This window comes from Ruditapes philippinarum, unplaced genomic scaffold, assembly GCF_026571515.1.
Source record: "Ruditapes philippinarum isolate M1 unplaced genomic scaffold, ASM2657151v2 ctg8670_1_1_1_1, whole genome shotgun sequence".
Classification (NCBI taxonomy): Eukaryota; Metazoa; Mollusca; class Bivalvia; order Venerida; family Veneridae; genus Ruditapes; species Ruditapes philippinarum.
The window spans coordinates 6,206-28,260 of NW_026864008.1; the positions used below are offsets into that span (position 1 = coordinate 6,206).

The window sequence follows — 22,055 nt, forward strand, 5'->3', positions numbered from 1 at the left end:
AAATGTGTTGTTATAGAATGGGACACTTATATGTTTCTCCAATACTCTCAGTAATATTTTAGAACAGCAGTTGCTTCTATTTTAATATAACAGCTATTTTTAGATCTTACATGGTTAAAAGCCATATAGATAAAGTAACATTTGTCCATTAGCAAAAAAAAATCAGAATATGCCAATTTTTTACACAATAAAGTTTAATATAAGTTCCACTTTGTCACACTTGTTAATATTTTCATTTAAACCGAATCTGCATCATTTTCATAAAAATTTTAGCAAAAATTTTATCCCCTATTTTACTATTTACATCAATATCACTTCTTCTGCCTGGTAACAGTAAAAATTTCCTCGTACATTCAACCCGAGTCGTTGTATTATGAAGCACTTTACCTTTCAGGGAAGGAAATAATTTAGTGGTATTTGACTTTTATAATTTTTAATTATTTTTACAAGTAATAATTCTTATGGACGGACAATTTTGGCGGGTAATTTAGAAAATTCACGGAAGATTGTTTACAAAAATAATTGTGAAAACTTTGCAATGTCTTCTGCACTTGATGTTTTAGAAGGGTTGGAAAATGATAGTGGCGATGACGAAGAAGCGATGACAGCAGCGGACGTTCTTCAAAAGTTGGAAGAGGTAAACATAATGATAATTGAGTCGGCGAGCATAATTTTTGTAGTTTGTGAATCAATTGTAAATTATTTAAATTGTACACAATTATTCTCGTAGAATGGTTTATTGTGAAAATGTACGGTAGTAATAGTATGATGAGGATAACATGTAATATGAATACAGCAAAGCCTCAATGCGAGCTCTTTGACAGAAATTATAGCATGGTATTCTATGATATCACGGTACTTAACGTTTATTTGATAATAGCTTAAGGTCTTCAGCGTACTCGTTTATATACTATGACATGACGTGAACGCTGAAGACAACCCCATAGTGAAAGTCCACCAATAATCGTGCCAGGAATCTGACACGCTCGTATTCATTCATCGAACATGCCATGAAGTAAATTGAAGCATACCTTGATAAAACTATATATAATCTGTTGATAAGCCAAGGATTGACAAATAAAAATCTTATTACGAATATAAACCACCTAATAGTTTCCGACAGGTAAAAATTTCAGCACTTGGCCGCCATATTGCAAAAATGTTTGACCACGTGATTACGAGATTGACCTTTACAAACCCATGTGCTTCCAATATTTTTATAAATTAATTTTTTTAAAGATATTGAAAAAGGTGAATTAATGACTTTTGTATTCAATAAAATCATATTTAAGTATTAAAAAATAATGAAAATAAATAAAAACATTATCTTGAATAAAAATATTGAAATCATGTCAACAAAGATGTTCTAAATATAGTACACAAATCTATTCTAATCGGTTCACACGAATGACATCATACGAGGTCTGATGGTCTCGCATGGCACCTAAATGTCACGGCCGACTATAGTCGGCATAATTGATGTTTGACAGTTAAATAGGCAATTTTAATGACGGTATTAATATTTAGATACTTTAATTGGTATAGAGCAATGTTAAAATAATTGTATTATCGTAAAATGCACAAGAATTGATTGGGTCAAATGTATTTGCAAGATAAAAATATGGTTAAATCAACTTCTGTTATTCTGGTTAGGTTTCGTAACAGGTCTAATCCAAAACTTTAATGCCGCATCAGATGAAAAACAAAAATGTTCAATAGTGGCTTATAAAGTTTTTGGAAGCCAGAACTAATCAGATAATATTTAAATATAAATATCATAAATGAATGAGATTTTTCTTCCATCTTATAAGTGAACCTTTTCCAGAACTGTTTGTCAAAAAATTATTTTAAAAGAACCAATTAAAGTGACATTTTTTAAACTATTTCCAATGTCGGCCATTTTGGTTAATTCCGGAGGAGGTTGCTATGAATCAGGGTCAGCTAGGCCCTGAAACGTACTCGGCCCCCGAGTCAGCTCGGCCCTATTCCAACTCGGCACGGGTCAACTTGGCCTTTTTTTCAATTTATTTTATGTTTTGGTTTGTTTACTCACTCTTTATTATTGGAACCTGGACTTATTTACAAACGTGGAAAGATGTTTTCTTAAATTATAATTGCATTTTTGGTAATTAAAGAGTTTTCAATGATTTGGTTAATAAAAACTTATTACAATCAATCCTTGGGACATTGAAAAAAACATTGCATGTTAATAATTGCATTACATGCTGTTTTATGTCTATAGGATAAAGAACAAACATTTAAAAATATTTTATATAATAAATAAACAACTTTTTATGTCATATTTTATTGAATATTTTTTTACAAACAAAATGTATGAGAATACTGTAAACATAACAAACTTCTTCTAAATATACATTCTAAAAATACAATGTACAGTTCTAGAATAACATACCAGATATCTCTTATTTTTCATTATAGATAACATGCATGTAAATAAGAACAACTTAATATGTTTTTTTTATTCAAATGTGGGCTGAGTTGACCTGTGCTGAGTTGACCCATGCCAAGTTGGTATAGGGCCAAGTTGACTCTACCGGTTACTATGGAATCACAGTAATCCCAAAAAAGTCAAGTATGGAAGGATAGATGGGTCAAAACTTTCAAGTTAAGTTGTGAAAAACTTCCAACAGTTAACTTGCTATAAAATTCAAACTATATGAACAGACGATATGTCAGAATATGTGATTATAACATATTTTAATTGACTATGTAAAAACGATTAAGGAAAATAGTGGTCAAATATGAAGGTTTTATAAAATAGTTTTCTTGCCACGAATACATTCATTATTCACACAATTATTTTTATTGGCAGATGAAAATGAATTTAGTATGCCAGTTTGAAAAATATTAGTGTCATTGTGTGTTGCTTTTACTAGCAGTCAAAGAAAATGTAAATACCATGATATCATAGAACCCGTGATATCATAGGAACTGAGTGTAGTTCATAATCATTTAAACTAATCAGCAGCTACACATTTTATGATAACTAAATTGAATCCACCCATCAGAGAACATAGATGGGAACCATAACCAGATTATAGTTTGGGTAATATGAAATAAGGCAAATCCTATGAAAGGGTAAGTCAGTTAAAATTAAATAATTTTTATTTTACATTTTCCGTTTTAAAAGTGCCATTGGGTATTATATACACTGCTTCCATTTATTCTTGTTCCCTGTCTAATTATGGCTCCAATAGAAGTGAGCAGGTGACCAGTCTACACATTCATTTCAATCAGAATTGTCTGCAGCTATTTTTATCCTCTGCCGAAAAGGCGGCGGGGGATATAGAAATAGTCTCCGTCCGTCCTTCCGTCCGACATCTTTGTCCGGAGCATATCTCAAAAAGTATTTGAGGTATCAACTTGAAACTTCATAGGTGGATAGACCTCATTTAGGAGAAGAGCAGTGCACAAGAATGATAACTCTACCCTTTGTTATTTTTCAAAATTAATTTTTGTCCAGAGCATAACTCAAAAAGCCTTTGAGATATCAACATGAAACTTCATAGGTGCATAGATCTAACTCAGGAGGTGTGCAGTGCACAAGAATGATGGGGGATATAGAAATAGTCTCCGTCCTTCCTTCCGTCCGACATCTTTGTCCGGAGCATATCTCAAAAAGTATTTGAGGTATCAACATGAAACTTCATAGGTGGATAGACCTCATTGAGGAGAAGTGCAGTGCGCAAGAATGATAACTCTACCCTGCATAATTTTTGAGTTATTGCCCTTTGTTATTTTTCAAAATTAATTTTTGTCCAGAGCATAACTCAAAAAGCCTTTCAGATATCAACATGAAACTTCATAGGTGCATAGATCTCACTCAGGAGGTGTGCAGTGCACAAGAATGATAACTCTACCTTTCATAATTTTTGAGTTATTGCCCTTTGTTATTTTTTATACTTAATTTTTCACCTGAGTGGAGCATAACTCAAAAGTGTTTGAGATGTCAACATGAAATGTCATAGGTGGATAGATCTTATTGAGGAGGAATGCTGTGCGCAAGAATGATAACTCTTCCCTATATAATTTTTGAGTTATTGCCCTTTGTTCTTTTTCATACTATTTTGTCCGGAGCTTATCTCAAAAAGTATTTGAGGTATCAACTTGAAACTTCATAGGTGGATGGATCTCATTGAGGAGGAGTGCAGTGCACAAGAATGATAACTTTACCCTGCATTATTTTTGAGTTATTGCTCTTTGTTATTTTTCAAAATTAATTTTTGTCCAGAGCATAACTCAAAATGCCTTTGAGATATCAACATGAAACTTCATATGTGCATATATCTCACTCAGGAGGTGTGCAGTGCACAAGAATGATAACCCCATCTTTCATAATTTTTGAGTTATTGCCCTTTGTTATTTTCATAAGTAAATTTTCACCCGAGTGGAGCATAACTCAAAAGTGTTTGAGATGTCAACATGAAATGTCATAGGTGGATAGATCTTATTGAGAAGGAATGCTGTGCGCAAGAATGATAACTCTTCCCTATACAATTTTGGAGTTATTGCCCTTTGTTCTTTTTCATACTATTTTGTCCAGAGCTTATCTCAAAAAGTATTTGAGGTATCAACTTGAAACTTTATAGGTGGATAGATTTTACTGAGGAGGGGTGCAGCACACAAGAATGATAACCTACCCTGCATTATTTTTCAGTTATTGCCCTTTGTTATTTTCAGCCATCAGTATTCACATAGGTTTGAAATCTGTAATCACTTCAGCCATCAGTTTTCATTACCAAAAGAACTCTTGAAATGGAATTATTCTGCTCTACTACATATACATTCTTCCAATGAGCAAACACATTCGGCGGGGGATGGCCATGTTGACATGGCTTTTGTTAACATGATTTTACCTAATATATTTCTTCAATATTCTGTTTATCAACAAAATCACTCATATTATTATGGTTAGTGTTATATAGATTAGAGTTAGAAGGTTATGGGTTAGGATTTAAAACATGGATTTTGCTGCGGACAGATTCTTATAGTGTATAATTTATGAATCTGCATTTGACGAAATGTGTTTTCCAACGTGATCAACATAAATAAACGCTTTATATGAATTAATATGAGTCAACCCGGCCTCAAGTCAACCCGGTCCCAAAATTGGTGGCAAATAACTAATAATAAAAATAGGGCAGGGTTGACCAGATATCAGATTGACTTGGAGCCGGATTGACTAATTTGTGGCCGGTTTCACTTGAGGCCGGGTTGACTTGTACCGCTTTATATAACTATAATATTATTTTTAATAAAGGTTCAAAATATTTTTTTTTTTTTATATGTTTGGTTTGGATAAAAGATTCAGATATTGATTGATTTTAATAATCTTTCAACACAAAAACTCTGAATTATGCATTTATCAAGGCTAGCTTAGTATTACTGTATTACTGACTTAGGCTAGTTAGTATGCTTATTTACGCACAATAGTGCATGATTCAGAAACAAAATTCTACATGCAGGCTTAAAATTTGTTAGTAGCAGGGTACATGCTCAAATAGTAAAACTTTTTTTTTACCAAACATTTCATGTAATTCTTTAATTTTTCTAGAACCTTAAAAGTTTGGTTTTGTAAAAACAAACAAAAGTAGATCTAATGAAACTATTTTTGTTCAGAACGTCATTCCTTATTAAAAAAATAATAAAAGATGATTACAATAGAATGCTTCATCCAGAATTTCCTTTTTTTTGTAGGCATGGCTGAACGAAAAATTTGCTCCAGAATTACTGGAAACTAGATCAGATTTAGTAGAATGTATGCTTGAACAGATTACGCAGATGGAAGATAACATTAGACGAGCTAAGAAAGGTGACTTTAAAGTCAGTCTACATAGTATGGAGGTAAATCCATATAAAATTTAACCATTTTCTCTTCAAATAAGACAAATATCTTAAAAGAACTTGTCCATTTTTCAATCTTGCCAAAAGTATGCCATCTTTAAAAATTTAACCATTTTCTCATCAAATAAGACAAATATCTTAAAAGAACTTGTCCATTTTTCAATCTTGCCAAAAGTATGCCATCTTTGTAAAAAAATCAACACACATTTTATTAAAGTTGTAAAAGTTAGTATTTTAATTTACAAGCAAGTTGGGCTAAGAACTGTGATTTTGAAAATTTAGATATTAATCTGCTCGGACCTTTGCTTTTCATCATATGAGCCGTGTCATGACAAAACCAACATAGTGGTTTTGCGACCAGCATGGATCCAGACCAGCCTGATCAGGATCCATGCTGTTCGCTATCAGTTTCTCTACTTGTAACAGGGTTTGTAAGCGAACAGCATGGATCCTGATCAGACTGCGCGGATGCGCAGGCTGGTCTGGATCCATGCTGGTCGCAAACCCATTATGTCGGTTTTGTCATGACACGGCTCATATATAAATGATCTACCACTCCATTTGAAAACCTCAGAGGCAGATCTTTTTGCTGATGACACTACTCTTACAGCAGCAGGTCTCTCTATACAAGATTTACATGATAAACTCCAAGTTGACCTTGACAATGTAAATCTGTGGTGCAAAGAGAATGCAATGATGCTAAACGCAAAAAAAGCAAAAGCAATGAACCTGTCATCCAATAAAAATAAACAACAATTACAACCACTACACCTGCAAGAACATGAAATTGAATTTACTGAAACTGAAAAATTATTAGGTGTTCATATTGACAATAAAGATGTTAAAGAAATGCAATACACAGTTGTACTTTCTTCTCCGAATTAAACAATACCTTGATGTAAATACAAGAAAACTGTTCTTTAATGCTTATATCTTACCACATTTAGATTATTGTTGTACAGTCTGGGGAAACTGTAGCAATGAACAGATTGTGGATATAATAAAATTTCAGAAAAGAGCTGCAAGAATCATTCTTGACAAAAGTTATGATGCCCCATCTACTGAATTATTTAATGAATTAAATTGGATAAAATTTGATGAAAGAATAAGATACAAGAAAGCTGTCATTATGTATAAATCATTAAACAATGCTTCATTTCCAAAGTACATGAAAAACAAATTTCAATTTATTCACCAAAAATATGAACGTAACCTTAGGTCAGCAAAAAATTCAGATTTATTTATACCTAAACCAAAAAAAAGAAATTTTTAGAAAATCTCTTTACTTACTCCGGCCCCAAACTATGGAATAATATCCCTCTCTCCATTCATAAATCTGAAACTGTTGGAAAATTCCAAGCGTCCTATATCAGTTGGAATCTCTCTTAAGTACCTTGATCTTACACATAGATTTAGTGTAAAGTAATGTATGTTCATGCATTGTATATGTATTTTGAATATGTATTGTGTTTTTAATTATTTATTGTTTTATAAAGTAAATTAATATATTATTATATTTTGTGTTTTCATGTGTTTATGTATTTTGAAAACTTCACTGTATAACCATGATGTAAATTATGTATATTTTATGTATATTTATGTTTTTGAGGCCCACATGGAAGATTGGGAAACCAAATGTGTAGCCTCAGTAAATAAAGACTTTACTTACTTACTAGTACTTTTGCTGTCGTGTAATTTTGAAATTTTAGATAGTTTTCATGTATTTTTGCTGTCATTTAAAAAAAAAAAAATTTATGCATCAAAATCGATGTTAGAAAGTTGATATACACTGCTTAGATCAATATTATCTCTTGATGTAATTGATTCTTTTTTTTTTCCAGATTGATCGTATAAGATATATCCTAAGTAGTTATTTAAGGTGTAGATTACAAAAGGTAAGATATCACCTTAGTGTTATAATTATAGTAAAACTGTTAGCTATGTGGATAAATTTTGTTATTTTAGCTCCTCAATTTAGAGGATAATGTAGGGCCTTCTAATTGTCTTGGTTTCGGTCCTAGCAGTTGTTTGAACTACATGTTCTGTTTTTACATGTTCTGCAAAGTGACTAGTCTATATCTTATTATCTTAGTGTAAGTTGTGTAAAATTTGACACATGCATTTCCTGTAACTCTATCCTTCATATTATCAGAATTATGTCCCTGGAAAAAAACTTTTTAAGCTGATTTAAGGTATTGCAAGTGTGTATGACTATTTTTATAAACTAAACATAATCACACATAATATTTTAACTTAACACAACATACTTGTATTAAAAGTGGAATGAATATAAATGAAATGATATACACTATAAAGGAGTTTCATTTTATTTATTTATCATCATTGATATTGAAGTAATGTTTTCCTTCCAGATTGAACGATATACAAACCATATCTTAGATGAGGCAGAAGAAACCTTAAAGAAAGAGGATGCAACAAAACTTTCGGACGAGGAGCTTAATTTTGCTAGGGAGTATGTTTTATTTATGGAAATTATCCTTTTCACTGCCTACAAAAAGGGTATACCTGTTTGTTATATGAAAAGTCTTATTGAAAATTGTTTGGGGGATTGAGGTGTTTCCAATGCTTTTCTTTTAATTAATATAGTGTTATAAATCATTTAATGTCTAAATTTGTTTTTTTCTTCATCAAGAAACATATCTTATGTTTTGTGTTCTTTCTTATATTTGTTTTGAATTATACCCTGTAACCTCAGATTTTTTTTGCAATATACAGTATAAACTTGGCAGTGGACAAGTTAATTCCTGATATAGTTCAGACACATTTACTCTGTTATAATTTTGAAATATAAAACATTGCAGTGAAAAGGATAATGTTTGATTAAGTTCAGATGCATTTTAAAGGGACTTCACTGAGGTTTTTGCCCTACTTGAACTTTGGAACAGTCCATTTGAATTTTAAAAGGTTTTCAGTACTAAAATACAAAAAATAGCTAACTACTAACAGTATAAAGCTTGGTCATACTGCACAAACTTGCTGGTCGGCCTGGCTCTATACTGGTGGTAAAAATTTGATAAATTTTGGTTCCAGAAGGTTCAGGATTAGTTTGTTGATTCACAATTTTGAATTGAAATTAGAGTTTTTCTATAAATTTGACATATTACTTCTAGGTATGCACAAAACATGGAAAGTCATCTACAAGCTCTAGCCCTCAGACATATGCCACAAAATTTACAGTCATTGAACAATAAACAGACAGGTAAGTGAAATTAACCACTGTCCCAACAGTTTGAAGGTAAGGGAAATTAACCACTGTCCAACAGTTTGAAGGTAAGGGAAGTAACCACTGACCGAAATTTCCTCTCAGTATATTAGTATTAAAGAGTTTAAAGGGAAGTAAGTACAAAGACCATGATATTGCAAGAGTATGGATTCAGTCCCTTTATTTGTTGGCGTCCGCGCCGAAGCGCGGCGCTCTTATGGAATGAGATCAGATTTTGTGAAAGGGCGACAGCAACTTCTCGAGCCTTTTAGTCGGTCATAATAAAAGCCGAAAATTCCAATCGGTATGAGGGTGCTTGATTATTAAATAAGAATGAAATGTCGCGATATGTTACAATGAATTTTCGCAATGCAAACATTTACAAATGAAATAACCTTTTCCTTCAATAAATCGCGCTCTTCGGGGTTTTTTATTTATCATTTTGTAGTACACAGTCGGTTATCATGTCATGGTATGTTATTGTTGTACATGTATCCTAGAATGATCAGTTGATGACCTAAATATTCCAAAAACCTATTTATAGATATATCTTTTTATCACTCCTATCGGTAAATGCCGGTCTCTCCCGGTCTATTTTGACCAGGATTTACTAGTGACCGGCGAATAGTACCACACGTTATATTGTCCGGTCTCTCCCGGTTTTGGAGTAGATGTTTGATATCGTTATAATTAGAAAAAACAACAATAGCATGTTTCATTTTATCTATATGAGATAAAAACAATAAATATGTACACGGATTTATATGTAATATAAATCCGTGATATGTACAATAATTGAGAAAAAGGTACATTTTTTATGGTATTAAAATGACATTATCAACTTTGAAACATTTTATTTAATTATTCAATTTGTTATCCGTGTTTAGTAAAGATGCCGAGGAATTATTCAAAGTTACAAATTAGATTTTATGAATTATTCAATTGATCGATAATTTAAAAAATGATAAAGAAAAATACAATGTACATGTACATGGTTTAAGAATAAACAATATTATATATTGAAAGATAAACCATAATTTACTGACTTTTTCCAGTTAAGCTTTGACTTATAATCGTCGGTCAATATGACAATTGAATTCTTAAAATTTATTTTACAATTTTAATAAAAAAGAGTAGTAAAAACTCAGTATTAAAATAGCACATAAACACAAAAAAGAATAAAAGAAAACAATATTCATAAAATTTGTATTTTTTTTAAATTAAAATTAATAGATATTACAATTATTGTATAATAAACAATTATGCTCAACATGATCAACCATGGTAATATAACCAGTGTCATATTTTTAATAACTTAAAGTGTGAACAGATACCTTAAGGGGGTCTTCGCTAATAGCGATAACATGTACATAATAAGGGACAAATGTGTGGTACGTGTTGATCATGCGTTACACATATGGATTATAAATGATTGCATACATGTATATCCGTTGCTATTAATAACCACGATCATAAAGAAATAACAAGTAATATTCTAATCTCTAGCATGCCAATCAAAGTTCATAATGAACAATGTCTTTCGTCCGCTCATTCATAAGTGGTATACATTTCTGGTAGTTTATAAGAATATCTTGTCATCATATGTGTACTAGTTCATCTTCACTTGCTGCATTTCTTGCTTGGACGCCCTTTGATGCTTTGCATCAATGCTTTTCTTGTTAGAACACTTTAATGCAGTATTTGAGGAAACCAGATTTGTATTCATGAGGACAAGGTCAATTTTTCAAGTAAATCTTAAATCAATCATTGATAAAAGGGAATTAGCTATAGCAAGATTGATTTCAGATCTATTTTCAGTTTGACTGTTCGAAGAATTAGGAGAGCTATTGTACTCACCCAGGCTTCAGCGTCCGCATCACACTTTGGTTAAAGTTTTTGTGTGCAAGTTGGTATCTCCAAAAGTACTTAAAGGAATGGCATTGTAACAAAAGTCTCTGTGTTTGGTTTAAAGATATTTATTTAAGCTTGATTGCGATACAAGTTCTTGCAACTTACATTAATCACTTTTGAGTCAACTTCCGTGAACCAACCAGTCCTGGTGTCATACAAAGAAACATGTTTGTGACCAGATTAGGGCTCAAATCCATGATCCCTGGGTTAAGAAGCTGAAACCTTAACCAATAGGCCACCACTCCCCTTTTGAGAAGTACTGATACTAAATTGAAGAAATTAATTCTTAAGATTTTTGACCTTTCAAGTAACTGTTAATGATGCGCGTACATGTACTTTAGTAGCAGATATTTAACAAAAGATTTGGAACTCCATGCCAGTTCCATTAAGCTTCACAGAAAAGTAAACACCGCTTTTACACTATTATGTCAGGCACTGATAGCTGTTGTAAGCATGTGTTGATTTTTTTAATAGCATACCAGGCTAATTAAACAGGTATTTGTTAGTAGTGGTTGTACTTTGGCAAAGTTATTCCTGTTTGTAAACAGTTGTAGATTATATTATTTATATGTATATTAACATGTAGTTAATGTTAATTAACATAACAACTGAACCACAGGAAATTTTAGCTTTGAACTCACAGAGGTTACCTCTTATTTCTAGAGATGAACTTTTTTAGCAGTACACAAGCAAAATTGAAAAAGAACGAAAAAAAAAAAAATTAAAAAAAAAATTAAAAATCTAGACATTATGTTTCACAAGGTCATCAAAATAGGTCAGAAACACTATGTTGGTGTCTAAATAAACCTGTTCTTGGAACATTCTACCTTAGAATCATGCATGTATGTCCTGCATGCTGCATAATGGTTGCAGTGATCTTGCATTAACTCATTGAATGATAACAGTGATAAAGACGTGCCTATGACACCAGCCTGACTGGTTGCTCTAAATGAGTCAAGCCCTTCATATAGCAAAACAGTTAAATGGTTCGTATTGCAACATCAATAATATTTGTGGGGCTTTAATTTTCCTGGTTTTTGTGGATAGGTCAATCCACAAATTCAAAATTTTGTCTGCTGTAAGATTATTTTGCATCACATTATTTACATTTACTTGGTAACCTTTTGGAAAAATAGACAGTCCACAAATTTAAGAACCCATGAAAATGTTCTTTGTGAGAAAACCAGGAAATTTCATGCCCACTAAATTAAGTGAATTCACAGTAATTCAAATAAAACAAGTCCCTAATACAAATGTGACCTTAAATGCATTCTCCCTGCTTTGAATTTGGAACAGTCCATTCAAAGTTAAAGGTATAAAATTGATTAACAAACAGTATAGAGCCTGGTCAGACTGCATTGATGTGCTCGCAGGCCTGGCTCTATACTGGTAGCAAAGGGAAATCAGTTTCAGTTCTAGGAGATTAAGGTTTAATATGAAAGACAGTGTTAACACTGTTCTGTTTAGTTGTAGATAAGTGCAAAAAAAAATGTGTAACATGACTGGTTTTCTGCTTGCTGCTGTATGAAAAGTAAGAAAAAACAATTGTTTCTTTATTCATGACTTGTTTTAATTACCGGTGTTGTTTTTGCTCATGTTAAATGCACTGTTGTTATATCATATTGACAAAGGCATTAACACATTTATCCCAGATATATTGATTAAGAAGTAAGAGGCTAGTCCTTGAGAATTGACAGGATTGTTCCAGAACGACCACTGACCGATGGGTCAATATCGAGTTATGACTAGTAATGACGCACTTGTATGGCTTGACTGACAAAACATTTATACAGACTAGGATATCTTGTTCAAATAAAGTGGTTCGTATTTAAGACTTCTGATATAAACATCAGACACTTGTCAGGAATATTCATCCAGACGAGTAAGTCAGGTAATACAACAACAAAATATAGAAATAAATATGTTCGGTCCCGACAAGACTGATGTGCCGGAATGTAAAGATAAGATATGAAGGGATGGTAAATAGTTACTCGCAAAAATACTTCTTAGCTGACAAAAATAGATAAAAACTGCAGACTCTGAAGTTGCCTTTATATAGGAAGGTAAACTTTGCAGGGAAGGTTTTAACTCCTTATCATGCTAAATTTTGTAAAATGGCTTTTCCAGTGGTCCATCGCCACTAAATTATAAGTGTTGAACTGTTCAGTAACCTTTGAACATTTAGTTGTAGTTCACATATGTAAGGGAGTTGTTCCCCTTGTTTTGTGCTCTCCATTTGTTTTTCACAAAGACATTTTTGTAATCATGTTAATATATAGTTACATAAAGTCTATACCATATTTTTTTTTTTTACTAGCACATTAGCAGTTTTTTCAGAGACTCCAGAAAGCATAAGTTAAACAGCCAACAGTAGGTGTCTGGTTAGAATTCCTCGATGTGTAAGCAAGTTATTTTCCGAGACAATAATATTATGTTGTGCCTGTTTTGGTCAACATTCTTTTTAGCTCGACTATTCGATAAGAATAAGTAGAGCTATTGTAGTCACCGGAGCATCGGCGTCGGCGTAACCACTTATGTTAAAGTTTTTGTAATAGTTCAAATATTTTCAAAGTCCATTGACATATGGCTTTGAAACTTTGCACACTTGTTCACCATCATGACCCCAACCTGTAGACAGGAGGAGGTAACTCTATCAAGCATTTTGACAGAATTATGCCCCTTTTTAGCTCGACTATTCGATAAGAATAAGTAGAGCTATTGCAGTCACCCGAGCGTCGGCGTCGGCGTAACCACTTATGTTAAAGTTTTTGTAATAGTTCAAATATTTTCAAAGTCCATTGACATATGGCTTTGAAACTTTGCACACTTGTTCACAATCATGACCCCAACCTGTAGACAGGAGGAGGTAACTCTATCAAGCATTTTGACAGAATTATGCCCCTTTTTCGACTTAGAATTTACGTTAAAGTTTTTTGTAATAGTTCAAATATTTTCAAAGTCCATTGACATATGGCTTTGAAACTTTGCACACTTGTTCACCATCATGACCCCAACCTGTAGACAGGAGGAGGTAACTCTATCAAGCATTTTGACAGAATTATGCCCCTTTTTCGACTTAGAATTTACGTTAAAGTTTTTGTAATAGTTCAAATATTTTCAAAGTCCATTGACATATGGCTTTGAAACTTTGCACACTTGTTCACCATCATGACCACAACCTGTAGACAGGAGGAGGTAACTCTATCAAGCATTTTGACAGAATTATGCCCCTTTTTCGACTTAGAATTTACGTTAAAGTTTTTGTAATAGTTCAAATATTTTCAAAGTCCATTGACATATGGCTTTGAAACTTTGCACACTTGTTCACCATCATGACCCCAACCTGTAGACAGGAGGAGGTAACTCTATCAAGCATTTTGACAGAATTATGCCCCTTTTTCGACTTAGCATTTACGTTAAAGTTTTTGTAATAGTTCAAATATTTTCAAAGTCCATAGACATATGGCTTTGAAACTTTGCATACTTGTTCACCATCATGACCCCAACCTGTAGACAGGAGGAGGTAACTCTATCAAGCATTTTGACAGAATTATGCCCCTTTTTCGACTTAGAATTTACGTTAAAGTTTTTGTAATAGTTCAAATATTTTCAAAGTCCATTGACATATGCTTTTGAAACTTTGCACACTTGTTCACCATCATTACCCCAACCTGTAAACAGGAGGAGGTAACTGTATCAAGCATTTTTTTTACAATCAAGCACTTAGAATAGTCGAGCGTTGCTGTCCTACCGACAGCTCTTGTTTGACTTAGAATTTATGTTAAAGTTTTTGTAATAGTTCAAATATTTTCCAAGTCCATTGACATATGGCTTTGAAACTTTGCACACTTGTTCACCATCATGACCCCAACCTGTAGACAGGAGGAGGTAACTCTATCAAGCATTTTGACAGAATTATGCCCCTTTTTTGACTTAGAATTTATGTTAAAGTTTTTGTAATAGTTCAAATATTTTCCAAGTCCATTGACATATGGCTTTGAAACTTTGCACACTTGTTCACCATCATGACCCCAACCTGTAGACAGGAGGAGGTAACTCTATCAAGCATTTTGACAGAATTATGCCCCTTTTTCGACTTAGAATTTATGTTAAAGTTTTTGTAATACCTTAAATATTTTCCAAGTCCATTGACATATGGCTTTGAAACTTTGCACACTTGTTCACCATCATGACCCCAACCTGTAGACAGGAGGAGGTAACTCTATCAAGCATTTTGACAGAATTATGCCCCTTTTTTGACTTAGAATTTACGTTAAAGTTTTTGTAATAGTTCAAATATTTTCCAAGTCCATTGACATATGGCTTTGAAACTTTGCACACTTGTTCACCATCATGACCCCAACCTGTAGACAGGAGGAGGTAACTCTATCAAGCATTTTGACAGAATTATGCCCCTTTTTTGACTTAGAATTTATGTTAAAGTTTTTGTAATAGTTCAAATATTTTCCAAGTCCATTGACATATGGCTTTGAAACTTTGCACACTTGTTCACCATCATGACCCCAACCTGTAGACAGGAGGAGGTAACTCTATCAAGCATTTTGACAGAATTATGCCCCTTTTTCGACTTAGAATTTATGTTAAAGTTTTTGTAATACCTTAAATGTTTTCCAAGTCCATTGACATATGGCTTTGAAACTTTGCACACTTGTTCACCATCATGACCCCAACCTGTAGACAGGAGGAGGTAACTCTATCAAGCATTTTGACAGAATTATGCCCCTTTTTTGACTTAGAATTTACGTTAAAGTTTTTGTAATAGTTCAAATATTTTCCAAGTCCATTGACATATGGCTTTGAAACTTTGCACACTTGTTCACCATCATGACCCCAACCTGTAGACAGGAGGAGGTAACTCTATCAAGCATTTTGACAGAATTATGCCCCTTTTTCGACTTAGAATTTATGTTAAAGTTTTTGTAATACCTCAAATATTTTCAAAGTTCATTGACATATGGCTTTGAAACTTTGCACACTTGTTCACCATCATTACCCCAACCTGTAAACAGAAGGAGGTAACTGTATCAAGCATTTTTTTTTTTACTATCAAGCACTAAGAATAGTCGAGCGTTGCTGTCCTACCGACAGCTCTTGTTAGTTATTGGAGATCACTTTCCAAGGCCCATAACTGATGTGGATTCTGTCTGAATGCCCACTTGTGCAGAGTGGCATCTGAGGTCTTCCTCCACCAGTTAAGCTGGAAAATTACCATATTGTCACCATAGGCAGTAATTAATAATAAAAAAAGTTAACCAGTGTAGTTTAATAATATAAACAGTTAACCCGTTACTACACTAAGGTGACTATAAATGACCTTTGTGTTGGTATGATTTTAAAAAAACCCAAAGCGACCAAAAAATTATTTTTAAATTTAATGTATACATGGAAGTTATTTTTTTTTTGCCTTGAATTTTACATTTTACAACTGGTCCTTGGAGGATTTAATTTGTTTAATTAGTTTGTAGGCTGATACTGAATTTGGAGAGAAAAACTTTAAGATATTAAACTGGAATTAGAAGAAAACAAGTTGATTTATGGGATATAACCATAAGAATTTATTTCCATCTATCATATGGCAAGCTGTGCCTGTCACATGATCTAGGTAGCAGTATAATAATTACCTTGACACTATACATATCCCCCCTTGTGGTGCTATTATTTTATCCTGACATCGCCACTTTGCTTTATTCGTGTCACAGGAACCGTTTAAAAGACAACCTTGTAAACAAGACAACCTTGTGAGCAGATTTTAACAATATTTCAAGAAAAAAAAAAGAAAATTGATTATTCTAATTTTAGCAAAGAAAATATCTGTGTAGAACTGTCTTACTTTTGTTTTTGTCTGAGAGTCTTTAAAGTGTATACCCTCCGGTTAAGAATGATTCTGTGATAAGGGAACCTGTAACCAGAATTGGTCAAACATACTGTCCTATAAACAGCTCTTGTAACACCATGTCTTGATTTGTTTGTTTGTTTGGTTTTTTGAGACCTTAAATTACTGACACATCTATATGTCCTTGATACCTTTTTGTGCATCATTTTCTGGCTCGCTTCAACATGTCAGACTGGTGCAATGAAAATAATTCAAGGATATATTATGCCTATTTCATTGCAAGAAATTTGGATCACTGTGAAAACAAAATACTGATTTTCTGCATTAGAATTTCAAATTTAGTGTAAGGCAGCAATTTAGGATATTACGTGTTAGATTTTCTGACCTTGAATCAGCTATATCATGGTATTTTTGAATCAGCTATATCATGGTATTTTAAAGCTAAAATTGGCTTAATTGCGTAAATTGTTCTACAAATAAGCTGCGTAAATTGTTCTACAAATAAGCTGCTTCCCTGTCACATAATTATTTGATATTTTTGCTTTTAAGTTTTACTACATAAGGAGAGGGGCATATAAATTGATGGGCATTATAAATTTGCCTATGTACCTCTGTCACACTATCAGACTGTCCTTTCATAGACTGTAAGACAGACCAAATAGGGGCATTAGTGTCTTCTGGACACATTTCTAGTGGATAAAAACCAGTTTGGGAGCCGAAATTCAAGATGGCCACCAAATGTAGACTCAGATTTGACAGAACGTCACCGATAATGTAAATCCTTACCCTGATGTGTTTGTGTAATGGATTTGCCCGGCTTTGAATTTGAAAGAGTCCATAGGTAATTTAAGGGGTTTTAATTATAAAATACAAAAATTAATGGATGTGCAGACTATCCTGACTTTATACCGGTGGTAAAGGCTAGACATGTCCGTTTTCAGGAGCTTAAAAGTGGTTGAAAGGAACTTGAAATTTTTTTTATTTTTTTTTGAACTGTATATACCACCATTTGCTGTAGGTTTGAACCAATTTCTTAATTGCTAAATTTAAAAGCTTTTAATTTGAATATGCTTTAGAATCGTTCAATTGTGTATATTTCATTGTTTTATTTTTGCATATTTTTTCCATTTTATATGCACCAGTTGATCATTTTTTGAACTTTAAATTTTATGTTTTATTTAGTTTTTGGACCTCAGTTGGAGCTAGTTTACCATAGTTAATATTTTCAGTCTAGAATATTGTCTAGCATTTTACGAAGAAGAAATGTCAAAGTTAACTAACAAAAAAACCAAAACAAGAGGAGATAATTGAATGTTAAGGACAACATAGGAAAATGGGAGAAAATTTTTGAAAACAGACATAGACATTGTATAATAATTTTGATGTGAAATTATTCAGTGTATGAATATTACTGTAATTTACATGCTTTGCAGAGCATATTGTGACCTTAGTGCAGTAACAGGTTAATTCTTTATATAATTTAATAGGAGTTAACCTTTTACTGCGCTTAGTGTCTGTTTTAACCAGTTTAGATCTGTATCACCATGTGATTGTCCTCACTATCTTTATCTAAATCCTGAACATGCTTAATTTATGTAATAGACTTGCCCAGCTGCGAGTTTGGAACAGTCCATTTGAAGTTTAAGGTATTTCAGGTATCAGAATAATCCGGCCTCCTGGACTCCAAGACAGGGCTTTGCCCTGGACCCACGGAGGCCCTGTGGCCCCCTGGCCCCCAGCTAAAATTTTCAGTATAACTTTCACCCATGTATTATAAAAAATTTTGCTACCATTGGTATAAAGCCTGGTGATGTGATAAGAACGCACAGATGGCACAGGTTGGCTTGGCTTTTTACTGGTGGCAAAGTGGCTACCATTATCACCTGATTTCCAGCACAGCAGGTTAATGGTTAAAGTGTCATCTGTATTTAAGAATTATAAATCAACTACAAAAATATTGTCAGAAATTTTGGGCAAAGGTGTAGATGAATAATCGCTTAAATATTAAGTAAAGTCACATGTGCACAATCTCATTAGAAATTTACACATTTTCTGGTTGAAAATGGTTTGAACCTTTTGTATATCCCGAGACATATAAGTAATTAATGAAAATGCAAAAAAAAAAGTTCTTGGCTTAAATGAAAATGTCATATCCTTTCAGTTTCTGGAAGACCTGTGAATCTATCTTTGTGACCCCCATTTATTAGCTGAAATAATGCACATTGTTCAAATGGGGCCTTAGCAATATTGTATGGTTTTCGCATAAAAACAGGACCAATAAAGGGTTTTTCTTACTAGAAAAAAACTATAATAAAATACTAGAAGCAAAAATTACAAAGATTGTAAAATGTTTCCTAGAGAACCTCAATTTTTTTTTGCTTAAAAGTATAGTAGAGGTTGTTGCATTGTTGCCTTCTTTCCCCCATCCTTACCACCCCCACCCCCAGTGATAATTATTTTTGTTGTATGTCAGATGCTGTTTGTTTCTTTGTTCTGGAATATTTGGCAGTTGCTTGCAGTTAAAACAGGTTACTGCTGGAACACAATCTGGAGCACTCTTAACCCCACAGCAGTATAATATTACTGAAGTATTGTTAAAGGCACAGTATGCCACAGAAATCCATATTTTCTTAATTCTTTAGAAATATCAAACATGTGAATCTTTAAGTAATGGATGTTTTACAATTGAAAAAAAGCAATACTGATTATGCACTTATGTATCGTAAATGTAAACAAAGTAGTATTTTGACTTCCATACAAAATATTTATTCTCTATAATTATACCAATTGCCAACAGAACTGATGCAAAAGATAGTTCATGTATATGGCAAATGAGTATGTTTTTATTTGTTTGGGTCGTCAGACCAAACAAATAATGGTAGCGAAATTTCAGAGTCTAATGCTGTTAATTGCAAATGCCTAAAGTAGTCCACTTTTTTGAAGCGGTTACTTCCCTTTATATGTACACTAACACCAAAAAATTCAGGGGAGATCAATGCGTAAATATTGTCAAATGACAGACGCATTAATTTTCATGCAAAGTAGTTCCCGAATGGTCGAAGATTTCTAATATTGTTTCATTCTTTATAGATATACATGCTTACAGTAAGCTCCATGATTATTTACATCTGTGTTAAACAACAGGTTTAGCATCGAAAATAAGAGTTACAAACCCTAATTTAGAATAATATGGTTTTCTTCAGACCGATAACATATAATCTCACCGTGGCCGAGGGGTTTGCGCGCTCGCTTATGAATCGAGAGGTCTGGAGTTCAAATCCCAGTAGAGGCAACTCATAAACATTGAATTGACTATCAGTGATGCAATTAGTCTTATAGCCAATTTACTACAGTTAAAACACTGGAAAGCATTGGTGGCACTTTACAAAAACAAATTGATTTATTATCTCACAAACTTCACCTTTCTGACATTCTGAGACCCAAACAAATTCAGCGCCTTCTGTGCTTTGATTTGGAAAATGTAACACGATAACAAAAATAAACAGTTTTTGAGAAATAAATATAATATCATTTCTGAGGCATAATGGGCCTTTAAACTGGCCAAAGACCAAGAGTAAGCAATGATATCTACCTTTATCTGCAGCCTTGTGAAAAGCAACTTAATGATTTATAATGCCTGGCAGATTGGTGGATATTCACAAAAAAATTCTTGTAGAAAGGTGTTCAAGTTTTATTTCTGTGTTCTCTGATTTAGGCCAAGGCTACAGTTTGTCTTTAATTGAGTTTAAAATATTTGCTTGTCAGCTGTAGCAGAAATTCTGTTTTTGAGTCAACAGAGTAAAAATCTGGATATCCATCCACGTGTCCGTCTTTCATCACTTGAAACAACTGAATCTAGCTAACTGGGTAAAGTTTAACAAAACGTAAAAGGAATTAGGTGAGCCATACAAAGTTTTAAAGAAAAAAAGTTCAAATTTTTGTATAATAATTTGTTAATTCTGAATTATTATTCATTTCAGCCACCTTTATGCCATTTCTTTGGCAATTAAGTTATCATCTACCACTCTATTTTAATAATATAATGACTTATTCAGATCTGAATTTGAAACTTTTGTTTGTTTCTGAAATGGATTGAATATCAAAACCCTTAGCCTTTTGACCGCAACAGATTCTACCTATGTGACCAGTGCAGACCCAAGGTTAGCCGGAACATCCGTGTTGTTTAATTGAACTATACACTAGTCTGTTAGTACATATTCTAAAAATAACCGTCAAAAGGATGAATGTTTTAGTCCATGCTGAATGATGGACAAGTTCATATAAGATATTTAGCATGTTAAGAATTCAAATGCTTAAATTTCATGGCCACTTTTGTCAATTCAGGCCACAAGTACATTACTGCTGGTTGAATACTTGTGTCATCAGTCAAGTTAAAATCACCTTTAATGTTCATAGTGTTATTGTGCTATTTGTCAGATACATGTAGACTGTTAAATCAATGTTCCTGGCTATTTTGTTTTGTTATTTGTTTAACTTGTCACGTTCCCATGTTCGCATCCCATATAACAGACAATAATTAAACAAGTGAAACCTTTCTCTACTAGTTTATTGATTACTGGTTGATATTATATGGTTTCATCTTAGTATTACTGTCATAGATACAAAATAGAATCAGAACATTGTGTTTGCAAATTGAAGGAGTGGTTAAGATGTCTGCCATTCAATTCCAGGAATCCTGGGTTCAAACCCAACAACTGTTACAAGCATGTGTCCTAGTATGACTCCAATCTTTTTTTCTCTTTTCATTGCAGCATCAAGGCCAAATTTGGACAAATATGTGTTTTTACGTGTCAACGAGTCCACTGATGGTGTTTTAGTAGAAGAGGAGACTTTAGACACTGGGTAAGATATACTAAAACTTCTATAAATACAAATACAAATACAAATACTTTATTCGCTTTAAGGCCTCCGGCCCATGCAAAAACATATATACAGAGAAACAATTTACATAAAATTTATAGCATGTGCACAATGTTTAAACATATACTATATAAATTTAACTGAAAATAACTTTTAAGCATAAAAAAAAAAAATTCTGGGAGTTTCTTAATTATCATTTTGTATCTAAGTCATATTAATTGTTAATCTTTCTTTTTTCAAAAGCGTAATACAAAAATGTTGCTGTACCCTTTATAAGATCATTATTTTTATAGAAGAGAGGTAATCCTAAAACTTCTATAG

General features: G+C 32.9%; 1 protein-coding gene across 1 annotated transcript; it reads left to right on the top strand.

Annotated features, from left to right (window-relative positions):
• Positions 1–454: 454 nt before the first annotated feature.
• Positions 455–21,720, top strand: LOC132724081 (DNA replication complex GINS protein SLD5-like). Its single transcript, XM_060708894.1, has 6 exons — positions 455–637; positions 5,719–5,865; positions 7,707–7,760; positions 8,238–8,338; positions 8,997–9,085; positions 21,626–21,720. Exons 1-6 carry the CDS (start codon positions 539–541, stop codon positions 21,718–21,720), a joined length of 585 nt encoding a protein of 194 aa, XP_060564877.1. The 5' UTR covers positions 455–538.
• Positions 21,721–22,055: the final 335 nt, after the last annotated feature.

What these genes read in the sequence shown, in the direction of transcription:
- LOC132724081 (XM_060708894.1), top strand. Translation starts at nt 539, where the DNA reads ATGTCTTCTGCACTTGATGTTTTAGAAGGGTTGGAAAATGATAGTGGC. An exon ending in TTCTTCAAAAGTTGGAAGAG is followed by an intron (nt 638 to 5,718) that starts GTAAACATAATG and finishes TTTTTTTTGTAG; the next exon opens with GCATGGCTGAACGAAAAATT. An exon ending in TAAGGTGTAGATTACAAAAG is followed by an intron (nt 7,761 to 8,237) that starts GTAAGATATCAC and finishes TTTTCCTTCCAG; the next exon opens with ATTGAACGATATACAAACCA.